This window comes from Opisthocomus hoazin, chromosome 1, assembly GCF_030867145.1.
Source record: "Opisthocomus hoazin isolate bOpiHoa1 chromosome 1, bOpiHoa1.hap1, whole genome shotgun sequence".
NCBI classification, from domain to species: domain Eukaryota; kingdom Metazoa; phylum Chordata; class Aves; order Opisthocomiformes; family Opisthocomidae; genus Opisthocomus; species Opisthocomus hoazin.
The window spans coordinates 116,719,750-116,736,062 of NC_134414.1; the positions used below are offsets into that span (position 1 = coordinate 116,719,750).

General features: G+C 38.6%; 1 protein-coding gene across 14 annotated transcripts in view; it reads left to right on the forward strand.

Moving 5' to 3' along the window:
• Positions 1-16,313, forward strand: part of ROBO2 (roundabout guidance receptor 2) — a 1,133,103-nt gene that overhangs the window by 8,315 nt on the left and 1,108,475 nt on the right. For all 14 annotated transcript variants that reach the window (XM_075433863.1, XM_075433885.1, XM_075433921.1 and 11 more), the window contains exon 2: positions 5,870-5,986. In XM_075433863.1, coding sequence (XP_075289978.1) covers positions 5,870-5,986 — 117 coding nt within the window. The remainder of the gene's footprint in view (positions 1-5,869; positions 5,987-16,313) is intronic.

Below are 16,313 nucleotides of genomic sequence, written 5' to 3' on the forward strand. Positions count from 1 at the left end.
CAACTGGAGTCTAATTCTTGTGCTTCCCAGTGCCCTCCCAGGGGTTCCTCTTTCCCTCCCCGGCTGTGGAGGAGGCATAGGAAGACTCACCTCCTAAATGAGGAGCGTGGCACTGGTGGGAATATTTGCTCCAGCCTTCCAAGCCCCTTCAAAACTAAGTATTCCTTCCTCTTTGTAAGTCTGTCACAGGGTTAGGAAGGTGCAGAAAGCTTTTGCATGCCCTGCTGTCTCACATACTCCAAGCCCACTTTTGCAGAAAGGGAGGACAGAGACTTTCCTTCCCGTGCTATGGCACAGTGCAGAAAGTATGCCTGCGAGGCAGAGGGCTTGTGAACCCTTTTTGATATCTAACTAGAGCACAGCTGTCTCCAGACTGACAGGTGTATCAGGTTATCTGTTCTGTTTTCATCTACCTGGGCTCTTGGAGACCTTTGGTGGGGTTTCATGACTTTTCACCTTCTACGTGAATGCCTACCAGCCAGAAGTGAGGACCGAGAGTGCTCCAGCCAACTCACAGCAGCACTGAAAACCTCTGGTGTGATGTGGATATTATTATGCTGCTCTTGTACTGCTTTTGAGTTTAAATAGGAAAAATCTTATCATTACTGTTCATTATGCTGCATAAACAATCCTGATACTGCAGGGAGGTCCTCATCAGATAGTATCTGGTTCCACAGATGGCCCTCAGAGGGATCTTGTATTTATAATGTCTTTGGTAATGCACTAACAGAAATGAGGTTAAAAAATACAGTCTTTTTAACAGGCAAAGTAAGACATCAGTGATAAATTCAATTATTTTAAATGCATCAGACCAGGTTCTGATTTCAGTTACGTGGATATAAACAGGCCTGCTTGTACCATGGGCTTTTGTGCATGTAAGGAAGATCTGAATCTGGCTTCAGGCACCTAGTTTCTCTGTCAGTGCAAGGCATGCTGTTTCGACTTTGCAGTCTGTATTAGGAAAAGTTTTAGTCTGTCCTTGGCATTTCCTTAGGCATCAGTGATTCCCAAAGACTAGAACATTCAAAATACTGCAAGGGATGTTTTGTGCTTTTTGGTGTTTTGTTGTTTGTTTGTTTTTTTCTCCCCTTTAATTTTTGCCTGTCTATATAACTCCAAGCATTTCACACGCCTGCTAAAACTCTCGTATCGGATTTCCATTTCAGAGAGATCCAGAAGATGGGATATGTCACCTATCAACTCTTTAATGACCACCACTGAGTAAACAGTTAATAGATGGAAGAATGAAAAAAACCCCCACAATCTCAAATCTATTTTATGAAAGCAATTTAAAGTGATGCATTCAATAATGAGTACCACTTAAGCAGGGTTTGTTTTTTTTTAGGTATATATTTGCTATGACCGTCTTCCTTTTATTAGGCACAGTTACGAATTTCAAATCGTACAAGTATCCTTGAAGGAGAAGGAAGAGTGGGAACACTTTCTAAACCAAAGGGTTCAGCTTGAAGCATGTGTATGAGTCTTAAATTTTAAGCTTTTGGTCTGAGCTAGGAATTAGTATCCTATGCAGTACGGCAATTTGCCTCACTTTATCTGCCTTAACATTTTTCTGAAGATGTCTATTCAAAGAATGTATTTATAGCCTTATAAGCTATAGGCTGTAGTGTTAGCCACAGAGTGGGATCACCAAATGCAATGATTATTTCAATTTATTTTTAATAAATAAATTGATAACTTTTTAATGCATGAGTGTAAGATATACACAGGGAAGATGTCTGTATTAAAAATGGCCTGAGAAATCATTTATCCTTTTCCAATATCTATACCAGATATTTTATTGGTGCTGTAAGAAGGGGAAAACTACTTTAAATATAGAGTTAAGTGACTAAGTTCTCCTTCCTCTGTAACAGTAATGTTCCCTTTTATGAGGCAATAGTGACATTCCCATGATTTAAAAAAAAGGTGGCTTATTTTTCTTGCCTTTTACCAAAGATTTACCAAGTCTATGCTTGCATAGACTAAATATTGTTTTAAAAAAAATTATCTTTGTACAGAAACTTATAAATTAATTATACTAAAAAGGGTACTTAAATCTACATAGATGATACACTCAGTGGTTCAGACAAGACAAAAGCATAAAAAAATATTCCAAGCGGTAACAGAAGGAAAGCAAAATACATGTAAGTTACTGCCACCCCCAAATCATGTTCTGCCAAGCCTATGGGTTTTAATGGGTCATGCCACTGATACAGCAACAGATCTCTGGTAATGCACCTGAAAGTCTCCTAGCTTTTCATACCAACAGTACTGCAGCAAAAATCTCATCTAAAACAGACTTCAAACTTTGTTACTGTTAGCTGATTTCCTGCCAACTGACTGCACCTGGTTTACTCTAAATTAGTTACAGTTAATTGTCAACAAATGGGAAGAACGTCCCTGTGCCGTTTTTTCCTGGCTGTGAAGCTGGCAAGTGTAGTTGTAGCTATTTTTCAGGTAGAGTATTGTTATATGCATAGGTTTATAGAGGAGAAAAAAAAAAGTAAAATAAATAGTGGTCATAGTTGATTTTTTTTCTCTGTACTTTTTGATGTAGGAAACATTGTGTGAGCACAGCTGCAGTAAGTTTTCTTGAGGTGCTCGTTTGTTCAGCTGAGCCCTGGTAGGAGAGACCATAAAGGGTGTGGGGTTTACACTGCTAGTTTTTCCACCAGTGAAGGGAAAATGGTTGATTTAGAAGGAGGACTCAAGAGAAGGAAACTCTATAGGTAAGATTTTACATTTCTGTTAGGTGTTTTTTCCCTTCTGATACTTTTCCTTTTCTAGCAGGGTTGGGGTGGGGGGGAATAAAAATATATTTTCCTTGGAGAGTTAGAGTAATTAATGAGGTTTTTGTCCCTTGGAGAATGCAATTTGTACATCTCTTTCCTTCAGTAAATTTTCCAACAACAAATATTTAAGTATGCTTTTATAATCTCAGGGTTTGGTTTTTTTTTTAATGTGATTTCTTGTCACCTCTTTCCCAAGATGTCTATAGGAAAAACAGGTAAAAAATGAAGAATTTCTTTTCCCCTCTACCTCTCCTGACCTGTTATATCATGCTGTTTCTATTAATTCACCATACTTATGACTTGATTCTGTCCTCGGTCAATTTATTTCTGTATTAGAAGGGCTGACGAACCACTGGTATAAACCCAAATGATATAAAGGTTGTTATAGACTTGGTAGTTAAGCTTTTTTACAGCAGAGTCACAACTCTTAAAACAATTGTTCTTTAATTAAGAAACGTGTGTGCTCGAGATAAACCTTTTTCCTTGCACCTATTGTGTGGAAAGTGTGGTTCGGTATTCAGAGAAGATTTGTGTTTTGGACTCTGAGTCAGTTTTCTGCTGCTATAATGACAGCCTCCTGTTGAATTCTTCTTGACAAATGGAAGCTCTGGTTTGAACTTTCAGTTGCATATGTGGCACCAGATTTTCTTTGCTTCTTTTCCTTTACAAACTGTCTCACAGAAGACAAGAAATATGACAGGAATGGTATCTATCTCTCTTTGCAGTTCTGTGTTGTCATGAAGCATGCAGCTTCATCCCATCCCCTGCAGCCCCTTCCTCCTTGCTCTTCATCTTTCCTTCCATGGGTGGTTGCTGTAGTGTGAAGACAATGTCTCTCGGATCCAAAACCAAAATTCACAATTTCTGCTTCTTCTGTTCTCATTTTAAATACTACAGATGTTGACATCTGGGCTTTCTCCTAGTAAGATGGCTGTCGTCTTCCTCTGTTCATCAGTTATGGATGTTCAAGCAAAAACCCTTTATTAAAAGTTAGATGTTTCCTTATGGGGTTCAGAAAAGGCATCTTAATGCTTTCTTAGTTGTGATATTTGTATTGCAACTGTCAGGGCTGTAGACACAAATGCCAGATTTTTATGGAACTCTAGCTTTCCGCAGACACAGTGAAAACAAAAATTATCTTGGAGATTTTAATTAATAGTAGTAAAGTAGGTAAATAGCTAATTGAATACCATCTGTTTGCTTACACTAAGAATAAAAAATGTGTCAGTTAGGGGAAAGAATATTCATGAAACAGAATATCTCTTTTCCAAGATACTGTTTTTACAAAACTATTTCTTTAGCCTTGCAGTGGTAAAGTGTATTTCGGAGCACTTATTCATGTTCATTGTTCTACTCTTTTGCTTTGGGACTACCAGTTTCAGTCGTTTGCTTCTCCTTTCCTCTTGGGGTTAAACAGCCCGAAAAAGGCAAGGCAAAACAAACCAAGCCTTGTAGCATCCCTTCCTCTCTTCCCTACATATGCCTGCCTGAGAGGGAATGATGAAGAGCTGCCGAGCGCTGGCTGGGCAGGGCACTGCTCCGCTGAAATAACAGCTGAGCTAGAGGAGCCTGAAACGAACTCCTGGCGACAGAATCAACGTGTTTGTAACACTGAGGAGTTTTTCTGTGCGGGAGGGCTAGCTTCCATAACCAGTTTTGAAAGAAAAACTAATTTGCATTTTGAGCAGCTATGTGAAATACACACTTAGTGATCGAGGCCAGTAGTTGGAGCACTGATTAAATGAAAAAGTGGAAGTTTGAGTGTCACAGCAAACAGGAAAGATTAACCCAAACACCCCACTCCCCCAGCCACAAGCAAGAAAAACTCCATTGCCTTCCTTCCCTCGACACATGGGTGTAGGTGGGAAGGGGAGGAACTTGGGTGGTGCTCTCCTATGTGACAGCCTGTGTAGTTTTACCTAGATTTTTTTTCTTGCATAAATAATACTGGTTTTTTTAATTGCATAAAGCAGAGATATTTTTTTATCAGAGATTATAGATCAGAATTGAGGACTGAGATGGACTGAGTGTAATTTCAGTCGAACCTTCTGCTATGGATGGCTTCTGCATCAGTGGGTTTGGAAAATATTATGATGTTTCTTTAAAATGAAAGTTACTATAATAGCAAAATAGAAAGTATGCTTAATCAGCAAATATGTAAACATTCCCTTTGTTAGCATTTTTCCTGCTCTTTTTTTTTTTTCTTTGCAAAAGCTCACTTTTTAAAAATTCCAACAATTTTATGGCAGTTTATAATGGGAAAACACAAGAAGTTTTTTACAATGCCATCTTTTTTTAAAATACTCCTTGAGGAATTGTTGCAAGATTTCTCCATGTGCTGGATCAATTACCTAACTGTTCATATACTATGTTCTGACATTTGCCTGTGCTTTAGGTTAGAAATTACATCCTAATTTTTTTCAGCCAGGGTCCAGCCAGCCCTGTGTAATTAGTACAGTTCTGACAAATCAGTGCTTGATTAAACAGATCTTCTGAAGAAGCAGACCTGAGTCAGAACACAAAAAAAGGTGGTGGGGGGAATAATAAACAGATAATTGTTGCATATGTCAGTGAGGAGGAAACTGTGGCCACTGGAAGATCAGTGGATCCACGAAAGCCCATACTGAAAGGCAACCACCAGCACAACTCAGTGGTGTAAAAAACAAACTTTTGAATTTAAGTTAAACACTGACTAAGGAATTTTGCCTCAGAAGCATTTCTATACTATACAGCAAAACTTTAAAGTAACTCAGTGAAGTTCTTCTTGTTCAGGACTCTTAAACCTGGCTGGATTGGAACCTGCTTTTTTGTGAAGTTCGGGATCTCTGTAAGAATGGTAAATTCAAGTGTTTGGAAGAAACTTGCTTCCATTTTGTGGTAGCCTATAAAGTAAGAGACGAGCAAACAGAGTCAGGGAGGTTCTGAATGAAGAAGCATTTTTACAGGTGGGTATTGATTAAAGTGGAGCAATAAGATGTGTACTGAGGAAATTTGTCGGGATTTTATTTTCTTTTCCTCCACCCAAAGGAATATTTCCTAGGAGTGACAACTAAAATATTCAATAATGTTTCTTTATATAGCATCCAATAATGCAATGGCTGGAAGACAAGGAAGTGGTGGAGTAACTGGGTGGAAACACTGGATATTATCAATGATTCTGATGCTGTGGAGTCATCAGATCAGTGGACAAGGACAAGGTAAGTGAAGATCTTTTACTACAGTTTTTGATTTGCTCAGTATTGCATAGCATTGGCTGGAGTAATGAGGGTGTGTGATGAAGTGCTGAACTTTTGTGAATTAATTCCTGGCAAGAAACAAGAATTTCAAAATCTGAAGTATTTCGGTTGAAAAGTCAAATGCCTTTTGGAAATGTCTCGATGCTTTATGGGGTTTTCCAGATGCTTGAATCTGTTTTGTTGTGCTCTGTAATTGGAGTATTCTTGAAATAAATCTCCCATTGTTATTCATTATTGGTGCTCTAGGTGTGGAGAAGTAGTTGTTGAAGAGATTATGGGTGTGAACACTTTGCATTACTTAGCTGTGATATCTGGAGTGAACATGCAATATTTGGAAAGGCTTTTGTTGCAGTGTTCTAAGTATTTTCTGTGTTGTGTTCCCATCTCACTGATAATGGTGCATAACAACAGCCACAAGAATGTGGAGGCAAAAAAAAGTCTACGTTCTTAGGTTTTTAATTTTGAAAAATAAAGCATTTTTTCCTGTTTCTGATCTGAAGACTGTATCCAATGGCTGGTAACAAGAGAGGTAATAACAGGCTATTGTATTTTTTATATATATTTAATAAAAAAGATGCTTGCATGTTGTTTCAAACTGGAGGAGGAGGAAATCTGTAAGTGATAATTTTGAGGCATTGAAGTTAAAAGGAAGTGGATAGGCATTTCTTTTGGAGGTATGTTAGGCCAGCTATAGGATATGCATGTTACAGGTGAGCTGAGTTTTCAATGTCCTTCATTTACTCTAGCAAGTGGGGAAAACATGGTACTTTTTCTAGCTACAGGCTGTCAGCTGTGTATTACTCTAGTCAGTAGCTACAAGCAAGGTGTGGGCTAGGGTAGCTTTTCGCTATGCCAATGCCTCCACGCAGCTCGGACAGAAGTAGTAGTTCTTGGCTGTTAGAATAACAGTGCTTACGCTTGCTTGGTGCAGTAGTAGGCATAGAAATTGGCTGTAAACTGTGTGCTGCATTTCTGCAGAACTTAACCTTGCCTCCGCAGATACTAAAAGCCTGTAGAGCACTTCTGTAGGGTAAGAGCTGTGAACGTTTTGCAGCTAATCACCAGACATGCAGAGGAGCTTTCCTGTGATATAAAGCTGTCTGTGTACAAAAACATGAGCTGGTTTTCTAAATATTATTTTTTTTAAAGCTTCCATTTTAACATTGTAGCTTTTGGCTTGAAAAAGACAGATATATTTGAAGACTGACTGTTTGTAGTGTTGTGCTAAAATGAACAGGTATGGTAAACTTTTGTTTTATGAAATATTAGTGAATGGTATTGGAAAGAAACCAGAAACAGTAACTTGGAAGAGTTTGTTTTCAAAGTGGACAACATAAGGGCACTTGTGCTGTGAAAGAAAGATTTTCATGGTTCTACACCCAATTCACATTTCTGGCTGACAAGGGGTACTGAAGATTGCAGTCTTCATCTGTGAGCTGATCTTTCGGTCATGTAGTTCTTTATGTATCTGTTTTCTAATAATTACCAAAATAGAAATTAGAAAAATGAGAACTTAATGGTGTGACAAAATTTATGTTCTCTTTGAATGTAAAATGTCATCCTAAAATTTGCAATAACTCTTACTGTAAAAAGCGATGTGAACTTCCACCATGCTATTTTGCTTTAATTTTAAATAATTTTGCTAGGTTGCTATGCAGCTTGTGAATATTAAGAAATACATTTAAGCAGGCACAGTGTAATAAAGCTGGCTGTGTTTCAGTCTTGGTAGACTTTGCATTCTGCTGTAATGGGAGTGTAGTGTAGACTTTTGAGCATACATACTTATTGCAACTGCTGACCACTGCTTAAACCTTCATTTGAGAAATGTGAATTTTTAATCCTCTGGCAATGAAGTAGTAAATTAAAAGCAAGGAAGAATTTTTTTTCATAATTATGTACACAGCGTATTTGGAAAACAAGAAAAATCTCTTTAGTTGCCAACTATATCCCTAATTTTGCTGTGGATTTCTATTAACATCTTTCTTAGGGTAAAAAGCAAAGTCTTTTGGGCTTGACTTGCAGGAACCTGAGAAAAGTAAATGAGAAAGTGAGTAATTTGAGTAAATTAGAAAGTTTGAGTATTGAAAGTGTATCAGGACAATAAAATTAAGAAATAATTACACTGTCTCTGGGCATCAAACCAAAAGGGTTTAAAAGCCATATGGCTGCATTTAAAGAAAACAGCTTCTGAGTCACATAACTTCAGTGTGAGTAAGTTGCTATGGAAGTTAGAAAGAAACCAACATTTGTTCCACTTCCATTTCCAATCTGAATAGTAAACTCACATTAAAAACTCTTTGTTTTTCAACAGCTATTGCTGTCTGTCTCTCATTACACATTAACTGAAGCTGTTCTCTGTCTTTTGAGATCCATGGAGCTGCACCTTGCTCTCTTTACGTGTTGCTTACCATTACTTATTGCAGTTTACCCAATGTAAGTGTCAAGTGGAGATTGGAATATGGAAGAAACTGTGTCTCTATTTAATCTGAGCTCTTGCGTATTAGTCAAATGTGTAATTTTTAGTTTTGCACCTGTTTTGCTTTTTTCTTCAACCTGAATAATTATAGTTTCCAAAATCAACCAAAACTATTTATACTCATAAGTAATTTTAGAAAAATATTTTATTTCCCTTTAACATTGAGCCATGAGGAATCTGAAGAATGTTTTGAAACAGTTACACTTGGTTCTTTTCCGCAGCCAATTTAGAGAAATCACATAGTTGGAAGTCTTAGGTTACAATAGGGAGCAGGCAATTAATGTTCTGTGGTATTCTCAAACAGCATTAATATTGATACTCAGTTTTAAGACAGAAGATTAACAAGGACTCTTGGAATCTAATAATTTTCAGACTTGACAAAAGAAGTGAATGTTTCATGATTATGTGCAATTTTATTGCTGTATAGAGTAAGCAGGTGCTCTCTTTTAAGCTCTGGAGATGCTGGATAAAAAGGCGTTTGCTCTCCGAAGAACACAGCAGCAATGCTGGTGTTCTTGGATGTATGCTTCCTGCAGAAGAAGATCCTTTCAAATCTACTTTTTCAGAGCTGTTGGTGTACGGTTTTGACAGGTTGCTTTCTTTAATGATCGAGCATAAAGGCTGTCCAATGGGCTACAGCCAAGGTGCGTCAGAGCTCAAACGGAATGTGCTAGAAAGCAGTGGCTGTCACTGGCTGGCTGAGCTCTGACCTGCAGGAACTCCTTTTCTCCCTCCCATATGGGCCTATTTAGAGAAAAATCATCTTAACTTTTGAACTGAAATGATGTGTGGGGGGGATATTTTTGTTTTCTTCTTGCATTTGGTAGCTTTGAACAATGATAAAGCAGGTTATGCTCAGCCAGCATTACGGCTGCCTTGGAGTATACAGGAGTACATTCCAATATACCTTTAGAAAGAGTAGAAGGAAGCCTTTGCTGGACTTCAGGGTCACAAGGTTGATGTCTTATAGCTGAATTACCTTACTTCTAGCTTCTTTTTTTTCCTCTGTGTTGCTGAGGAAAAAAAAAAAAAGTGCTCCGAACCCAGTTAATAACAATACCTTCTCTCAGTCCTCAGATCCTGAGATGGCCATGACTTGCTGTTGGTGGGAAGGCAGGCAGGTTGAGGATACCTGGGATTTCTTAACAAAACTAACCTTAGTAACTTGTTTTGAATATAGGTAGGATGCTGAAATATGGTGACAATTCTAACCACTTAGAAGCAGAAAGACTTAAGCTTTGGTATCTATTTCTAATCACTGTGTATTGTTGTGGGTAAAACAGGTATGTGTGAGTAGCTTCTTCTTGCTCAGCTGTTTGCTTGTCAGACGAGGTAATGAAACGTTCCATATATATGGAGTGTGTACGTGTATACATATACAGTTGTACAACACTAAACTTATGAGTAGTGATTTTGGTTTAAAAAAAACCCACCGACCCATAAAACACCAGAGAAGTGAGATGTTTACATGGAAAGCGAGAGTCTTGGAATTGGTTCCTCTTTTGTACCTCAGCTAATGCCCATGCTGCACGTTGGCAGTGTGGCGCCCGGGCTCGCCTCCGGCATGGCCGGGTCTGCCAAGCATGGGCGCATAGCCTGGCTCCTGACTCTTGGGGTGAGGATGAGCGGCTCCATGGTGACACTGAGTAGGACCCCGGTGGCATCGCTGTGCCCGGGGTTGGGGGCGGGATGCTGCCCAGCTGGCCTCTTGCGCAAGGAGTTCATCCAGCTAATGGGTCCAGCCCCTACGAAGCCTGTGGCATAACCTGCCAGTGCTCGGAGGAAGAAACTTAAGATCTGTTCTGGGTGCTTGACATGAGATGACTTGCAGGCTTTTCTTTTAATGTTAACTTCGACTATCTGAAAAATAGTCCTCTTAAAAGTCAGTCTTTCAAACCAGCCTTTAAAAATAAAAAAAGTGCAAAGCCACAGGTAATCTATAAATGCTTTTTAAAGTGTGTAATGTATGCACTTTAATGTGTGTATAAATATAATGTGTGTATATAATACATATAATGTGTAGACATATAATGCCAGTGTCCAGAAAAGGTCATAGATGTCTTGGTGGGCAGAGCATCAAATGTGAGTTGGCAACATGCCTTAGAGGTGATGAAAATGAACCACGTACTGTGTGGCATTAGCAGGAGTATAGCAGGCAGGTTGAAGGTAATGGCTGTGTTCCTATATTTGTCACTCACGAGGCTGCCTCTGGGATGCTGTCTTGAGTTTTGGGCCCCTTAGTATGAGAAACATGTTGGCAGAGTGTGGTGAGTGCAGATGAGGGCCACTGAGATCTTTGCGGGTTGGAAGACAGGTCTGTAGGAAGGCGGAGTGAGACTTACCTCAAAGATGCACGAGAGCAACGGTCACGAGGTGCAGCAAGGAAAATCTCAATCGAAGGCAAGGGGAGGATTATTCACTCTGTATGTGGTCAAGCACTGACCTGGGTTTTCCAGAGAGGTTCAAGAACCACCATCCTTCGAGATATTCAGGCTTTGCTAGGACAAGGCCCTGGGCCACCTGATCTAAATGGGAAGTTGGCCCAGCTTTGAGCAGGTGGTTGGATCTGTATGCCTGCAGAGGTCCTTTCCAACTTGAACGTTTTCCGTGATTACGTGAAAATGCTTATCTACTGAATAACTGCTCTTTTAAAAATAAACTATATGCTTCCTAGGAAACCAGCAATGTAATGCAACTCCAGCAATAAAGAAGTTACTATTTTCAGTAGATACATTAGTTCAGTAACTGTCTGGAAGAAGTTACTACTTCATCTCTGTTTAAGAAGCAACAACTCAAACTGAAGCTTTTTGCACATATATAAAGGTCTTCAGATTAGTGAATTAGAGCATCAGCTGCTGGGCAGATTTACGCTTAACATTGCTCACCACCTTCCCTTGAAAGGTTTGTCACACCTCGGTTGTTTCTAGCAGATCTCTGATATTCCGCATTTCCACAGAATACACCAGTGAACATGTCCCATGTGAAATCCCAACCAGAATCTGCTGAGATAAAATGTTCGTTGCAATTTCTGCTATCAGCAGGACGGGAGTAGCAGCAGATTGCCTCTGGCATACCCAAGAAGAGCAGCTACCATTAGAGCTGGTCTGCTGATTCCTCCCTGGTGGTACTGTGAGACGGCACTGCCCTGCTGTGGTTGGGCAAGATGAGGGGGAAGCTCCTTTGTGACTTCCCTTGAACCTCTGGATAGCCTTGCTTCCTCTTATTAGAAGCAGCAAATACAGTATAAACACTGTCAGATATTGGGGGGAAAAATGCAAAAAAAGACTGACGAGGCTTGAAGACTTCACGGGCCACATCAAGTTGAATTGCTGTTCCTAGTTTGAGTCTCTCTGCACGCTGGCACTCAGAAATATAAAACTTCTTCTGGCTGGAAATCTAAATGGGGAGAGTTTCAATTCTTCCTTCATTATGCATGCACTTGCAGACATATTGGAACATTTCTTTTATGCATATGTAATGTATTTTAGAACTTTATTGCGTTTTGGGGAATCCGTGTACTAGGGTAGATTTCATGTGGTTAATTTGGGATCAGTAGGACTCTTGCAAGAAGAGAAAATTTGTGGGGCAGGTCAATACCCACAAAAGCCACGACAAAGTGGGAGTCCCAACACTTATCCTGTAAAAATTTATTTTCTGGAAAGCACATAGTTGGGATAGGAGAACTGGGGAGAAAGGTATTGCCTGCAGGAGCTCCTGTACCCATTTCTGAAGCACTCTGTAGTCACAGTTTGTACCCCAAGCTCTACTTAAATATACTGTAAAACTTTCATTTAAAGGAAAGCTTCATCTACAAATCATATCTCCTTTTAGTTAAGTAGGTACTAATGAAATGTATATATACTTTTAATATCTCTCTGAAGATTATCAGAATGTGTTATAGAATGTATGAATGTGTTATGGTAATCAGTTCATATCCTTTAAATGAAACAGAAGCTCATTCCAGCAAAATAAAGCTATTCTGTACTGCTCTCCTGTGAAGCATCCTATTGCAGAGTGCGGGTGAGCACTCACTTGGGATTCTGTGTTGAGTCTGATAGACTTGCTCTTTGATCCAAATTTAGATTAAATTCAGATGACAAAGCTGCAGCAATCTCTGCTTGTGCACTACCACCTGTTACATATTCAGGTGGTGTAGTAAGAATAATTGAGGGTAGGACAACCGAAGCTCTCCAGTCACTTTGTGTTACACTGCAGTTGTTCCTTCTTTCTTACTGCTTCCTTACTCTGGAGTTTTAGTAGATGTTTGAGTTAAGTTGTGACCATGGGGCTAGACCTGTCTCCTATACCCTCATAGTGGGTGTGTAAAGGTATTTAGATAGAGGTGAGTGATTTCTGTAGAAACAATAAGCCCAAAGCCTTTGTTCTTGAGACCAAGATGTACCATGCCGGAAAGAATAGGAGGCATGTGTGAATGATACACCTAAGCCTCCTGTTCTCACTTCTGCCTACGCAAATTTGGTGTTACTTTTTATAGGTGGAAGGGGAAAGGTGGTTTGTATAAATCTGTGTATAAAATAAAAAAATCATGAACTGTAAAGAGAAAGATTATTTCTGGTGCAGTAGTCTGTATTGGAGGGATCTGGAGAACTTAGCTTTAATGAAAGAAGCTTCAGCCTTAATCTGAAGTGACTGCTGCATATCTGGTAATAAAGTTCTCAAAATACTTTTGAAAACACACTATCAGCATGTACCTTTGCCCTATCAAAGTACCAGCAGTTTTTTACAGTAACTGGACATGATTTAGTACTTAACCTTTATCTCTTGTACATTATACAGCTTTGCTAATGGATAGCAACACTATATTTTGAAGGGAGGATTTGTTTTGTTTGTTTTTAATGGAATGGTTAATCTTAGCCACTTTAAAATTGGCATGTAGCCTTAAAAAAAAATTAGGCTTAAGCAGTAACAAGTTATACCTCTCAAAAGAGGTCTGGTTGTCTTCATTTGTCTAGGCAACACCCTTTTCAAAAAAACTTCAGGTAGAAGAAGAAACCAATAGAGTGTATTTCTTTAAGGTATTCTCTTCTTGTATGTTTTCTTGCCACGGGTATTGCCCATTTAAAAAGTGAAATGTTTGCTGCCCGCTTTAATTTAGTCACAGTATTTAAAAAAAAAAAAGACAACTGCATATAACATTTTGGAATGCAGCTGAACTCCTACGTGAGCTGTGCAATTTAAATTTGAACAGAAAGCACGCTTTGCTTTAATCAATTATATTTCCATTTGTCATAAATCCTCCTTGCAGGCAAAGACACTGCACAAAGTTAATGCAATTGTATTTTTCTTTAGAATTAATCTTCATTGACTTCCACAAAATGTGTAAGATATTAAGCATGCAGACATTTCACTTTGTGGCCAATAATCAGAAAAGATTTTAAGTCATGCCTGTTTCGGGGAGGTTCAAGATAAGTTAAACTATACATAATTGAACAGAACGCATATCATCATTAAAGATTCCATTACAAGGTAATTTTCAGAAATCATACAACAGAATGTATGAGTACTTTAGCATTAAGTAAGGAGAACTTGAGCAGACTACCTATTAAAGAGGAAGCAGAAAATCTGTGGTAGTAGCTCACGAAAATAACAGGTGCTCAGTAGCTGAGGACAAAAGGGTTTTTATCATTGAAGTGACAAAAACATGACATTTTTGGTATGGGGTAATAAAAGGACTTGAAAATTCTAATGAAAACTGTGTGAACTATCTCAGTAAATTTACGTTTTCCTTATGAGTAATTTGTGTAAACTTTCCTAAGGTTATTTGCATGACTGTGTTTTGAGATCTGAAAAGTATCAGCCTTTTGTGGACTGCATTTTCTGTAGCTGTCCCAAAGACTATTACTCTGCATCTTACGAGGGGTGAAAAACCTTCTTTCCCTGGAGAGGTTTTATGGGGAACAAGATATTAATTGTTCTGTGTTGGGCAACAATAGGTAGAAAACTAGACCTGATGTAGGAGATCAGATCTTTTATTCTTCAGGTATTGTGCTCATGTTCCACACACAGAGTACAGGTATTCTTTTGCTCTTCAGCTCTCCTAGCTTAAGCAAATCAAAGATAGATGAGAGAGGTATAGGACAACAGGAACAGGTGTAGTTTTACCTTCTTAGTCGAACTTGTGTTTTATTATATGAAAAATTAAGGGAAGCCAAGACAGTCATACTGTTGAACTCTTGAATTAATAGTCCAATACAATTCAAGATCCAGATTTTTTGTAACATGAAGGACACTAAAAGGTTAGTTATGGGCTGTGAGTAGAGATACAGGAAGAATGCTTCTGATAGCAGGTGCGTGGGTTTGTGTGGGTTGGTTTGTTTTCTGTCGAAGACTCAGTTTTTGCAGTCTGCAACGGGTTAAATCCTCAAGAATTGAATTCCAGGAAGTCTTAGTTTTGAATAACGAGGACTTTCTAATGAATTAATGCATAATTGAGAACCTTAGATGCCATCTCCTGGAAACAAGCTTTGATGTTGCAGATAACTGTTGGTGCTGCTGTGGCACCCATTGCTCTAGGTGGGCCAGAACGCATTCCCTGTCATGCAGAAATTAAAAATGATCCTATGATCCTACCACCAAACTCAAAAAAAATTTTTGTATTCCTTTACAAACAGTAAATTTACTTATTAGAAAACAGGATATGAATGAAACCACCACTTAAGACAATTTTAAAAAGTTTACTTGATATAATTTAAAGCAAATATTTCATTTTTGAAAATATGGTGTTCTTGATGTTTTAGCAGAATGTATGAGGTTCCAAAAATGTTCTTGGCAGTCACTGTGGTAGTGAGCTTCATAAAAAATAATAAAAATTGGCAGTAAAGAGAATGATACAATGCATGTAGTATAAACCACTTAATCCTGGAACCTGTACAAGTACTAAGTGTCCTAATGTATATTTATTGAGATACAGCTTGGAGTTTTATTTATGTTGCATTTTAATTTAAAGTGTTTCAGGATTCAGTTATCTTTCTTTGTCCTTTTTGTATTTAATTTATTTTTAAAAGTTACCATACCCATAAACTTTCAGGTCTCGGTGAGTTGAAATTAACATCTAAAAGTGTATTCTGGCAAGAAGCCTATAGTTCAAACAACCTTGTTTAATATGTTGAGTAATTGAAATACTTTTTGTTTTAAGCAAGGTTTCTTTTACTTTTCAGCTGCTGTATGGGGTTCACTTCTTTGAATGTTAAGAAAAATAGTAATTAAAGCCCCAAAGAAATCTGACAGAAAAGTCGTTTTAGCTTCTTTAAAAACAGAATTCCCCATAAATAAGTGTTGTGAAAGCTTTATTAGAGTGAAAATACCAAGCCTCGTGTGGGTTCCCGCGTTAATAGCTGCTTCACTACCACTTTCTAGTTTGCCTGCCTACACAGTGTCAGCTCCTGTATGGGGTGGGTGACACATGGGAAATATATGTTCCTTTTTCCTTCTGCCCCTCGCCATTTTGTGTTTAGATCCTCACTCCTCCAGGAGGAACACAGCAGAGGTTTTGGAATGGCAAACTGTGATGGAAAAAGCCAACAGAAACATCTCAGCAGTAGTACTGACTACTGGTAACTGGTACACTAAATCTCATATTCAGAAGGAAAAAAGCTGGGGCAAATTGTCAGAACGTATCCGCAAAAGTAGCGGTCTTAATAACTAATGAATTGTGTGAAGATACAGAAGGAGCAGCGAGAGGGAGGAGAACTGCGAAGTGACATCCTGGGGTGAAGAGCAAAACAAGGTTTAAAAGGTCATCATTAGCCCTTCTAGCTCTGCTTTGAATAAAATTGAGTAGAACCAAAGGCT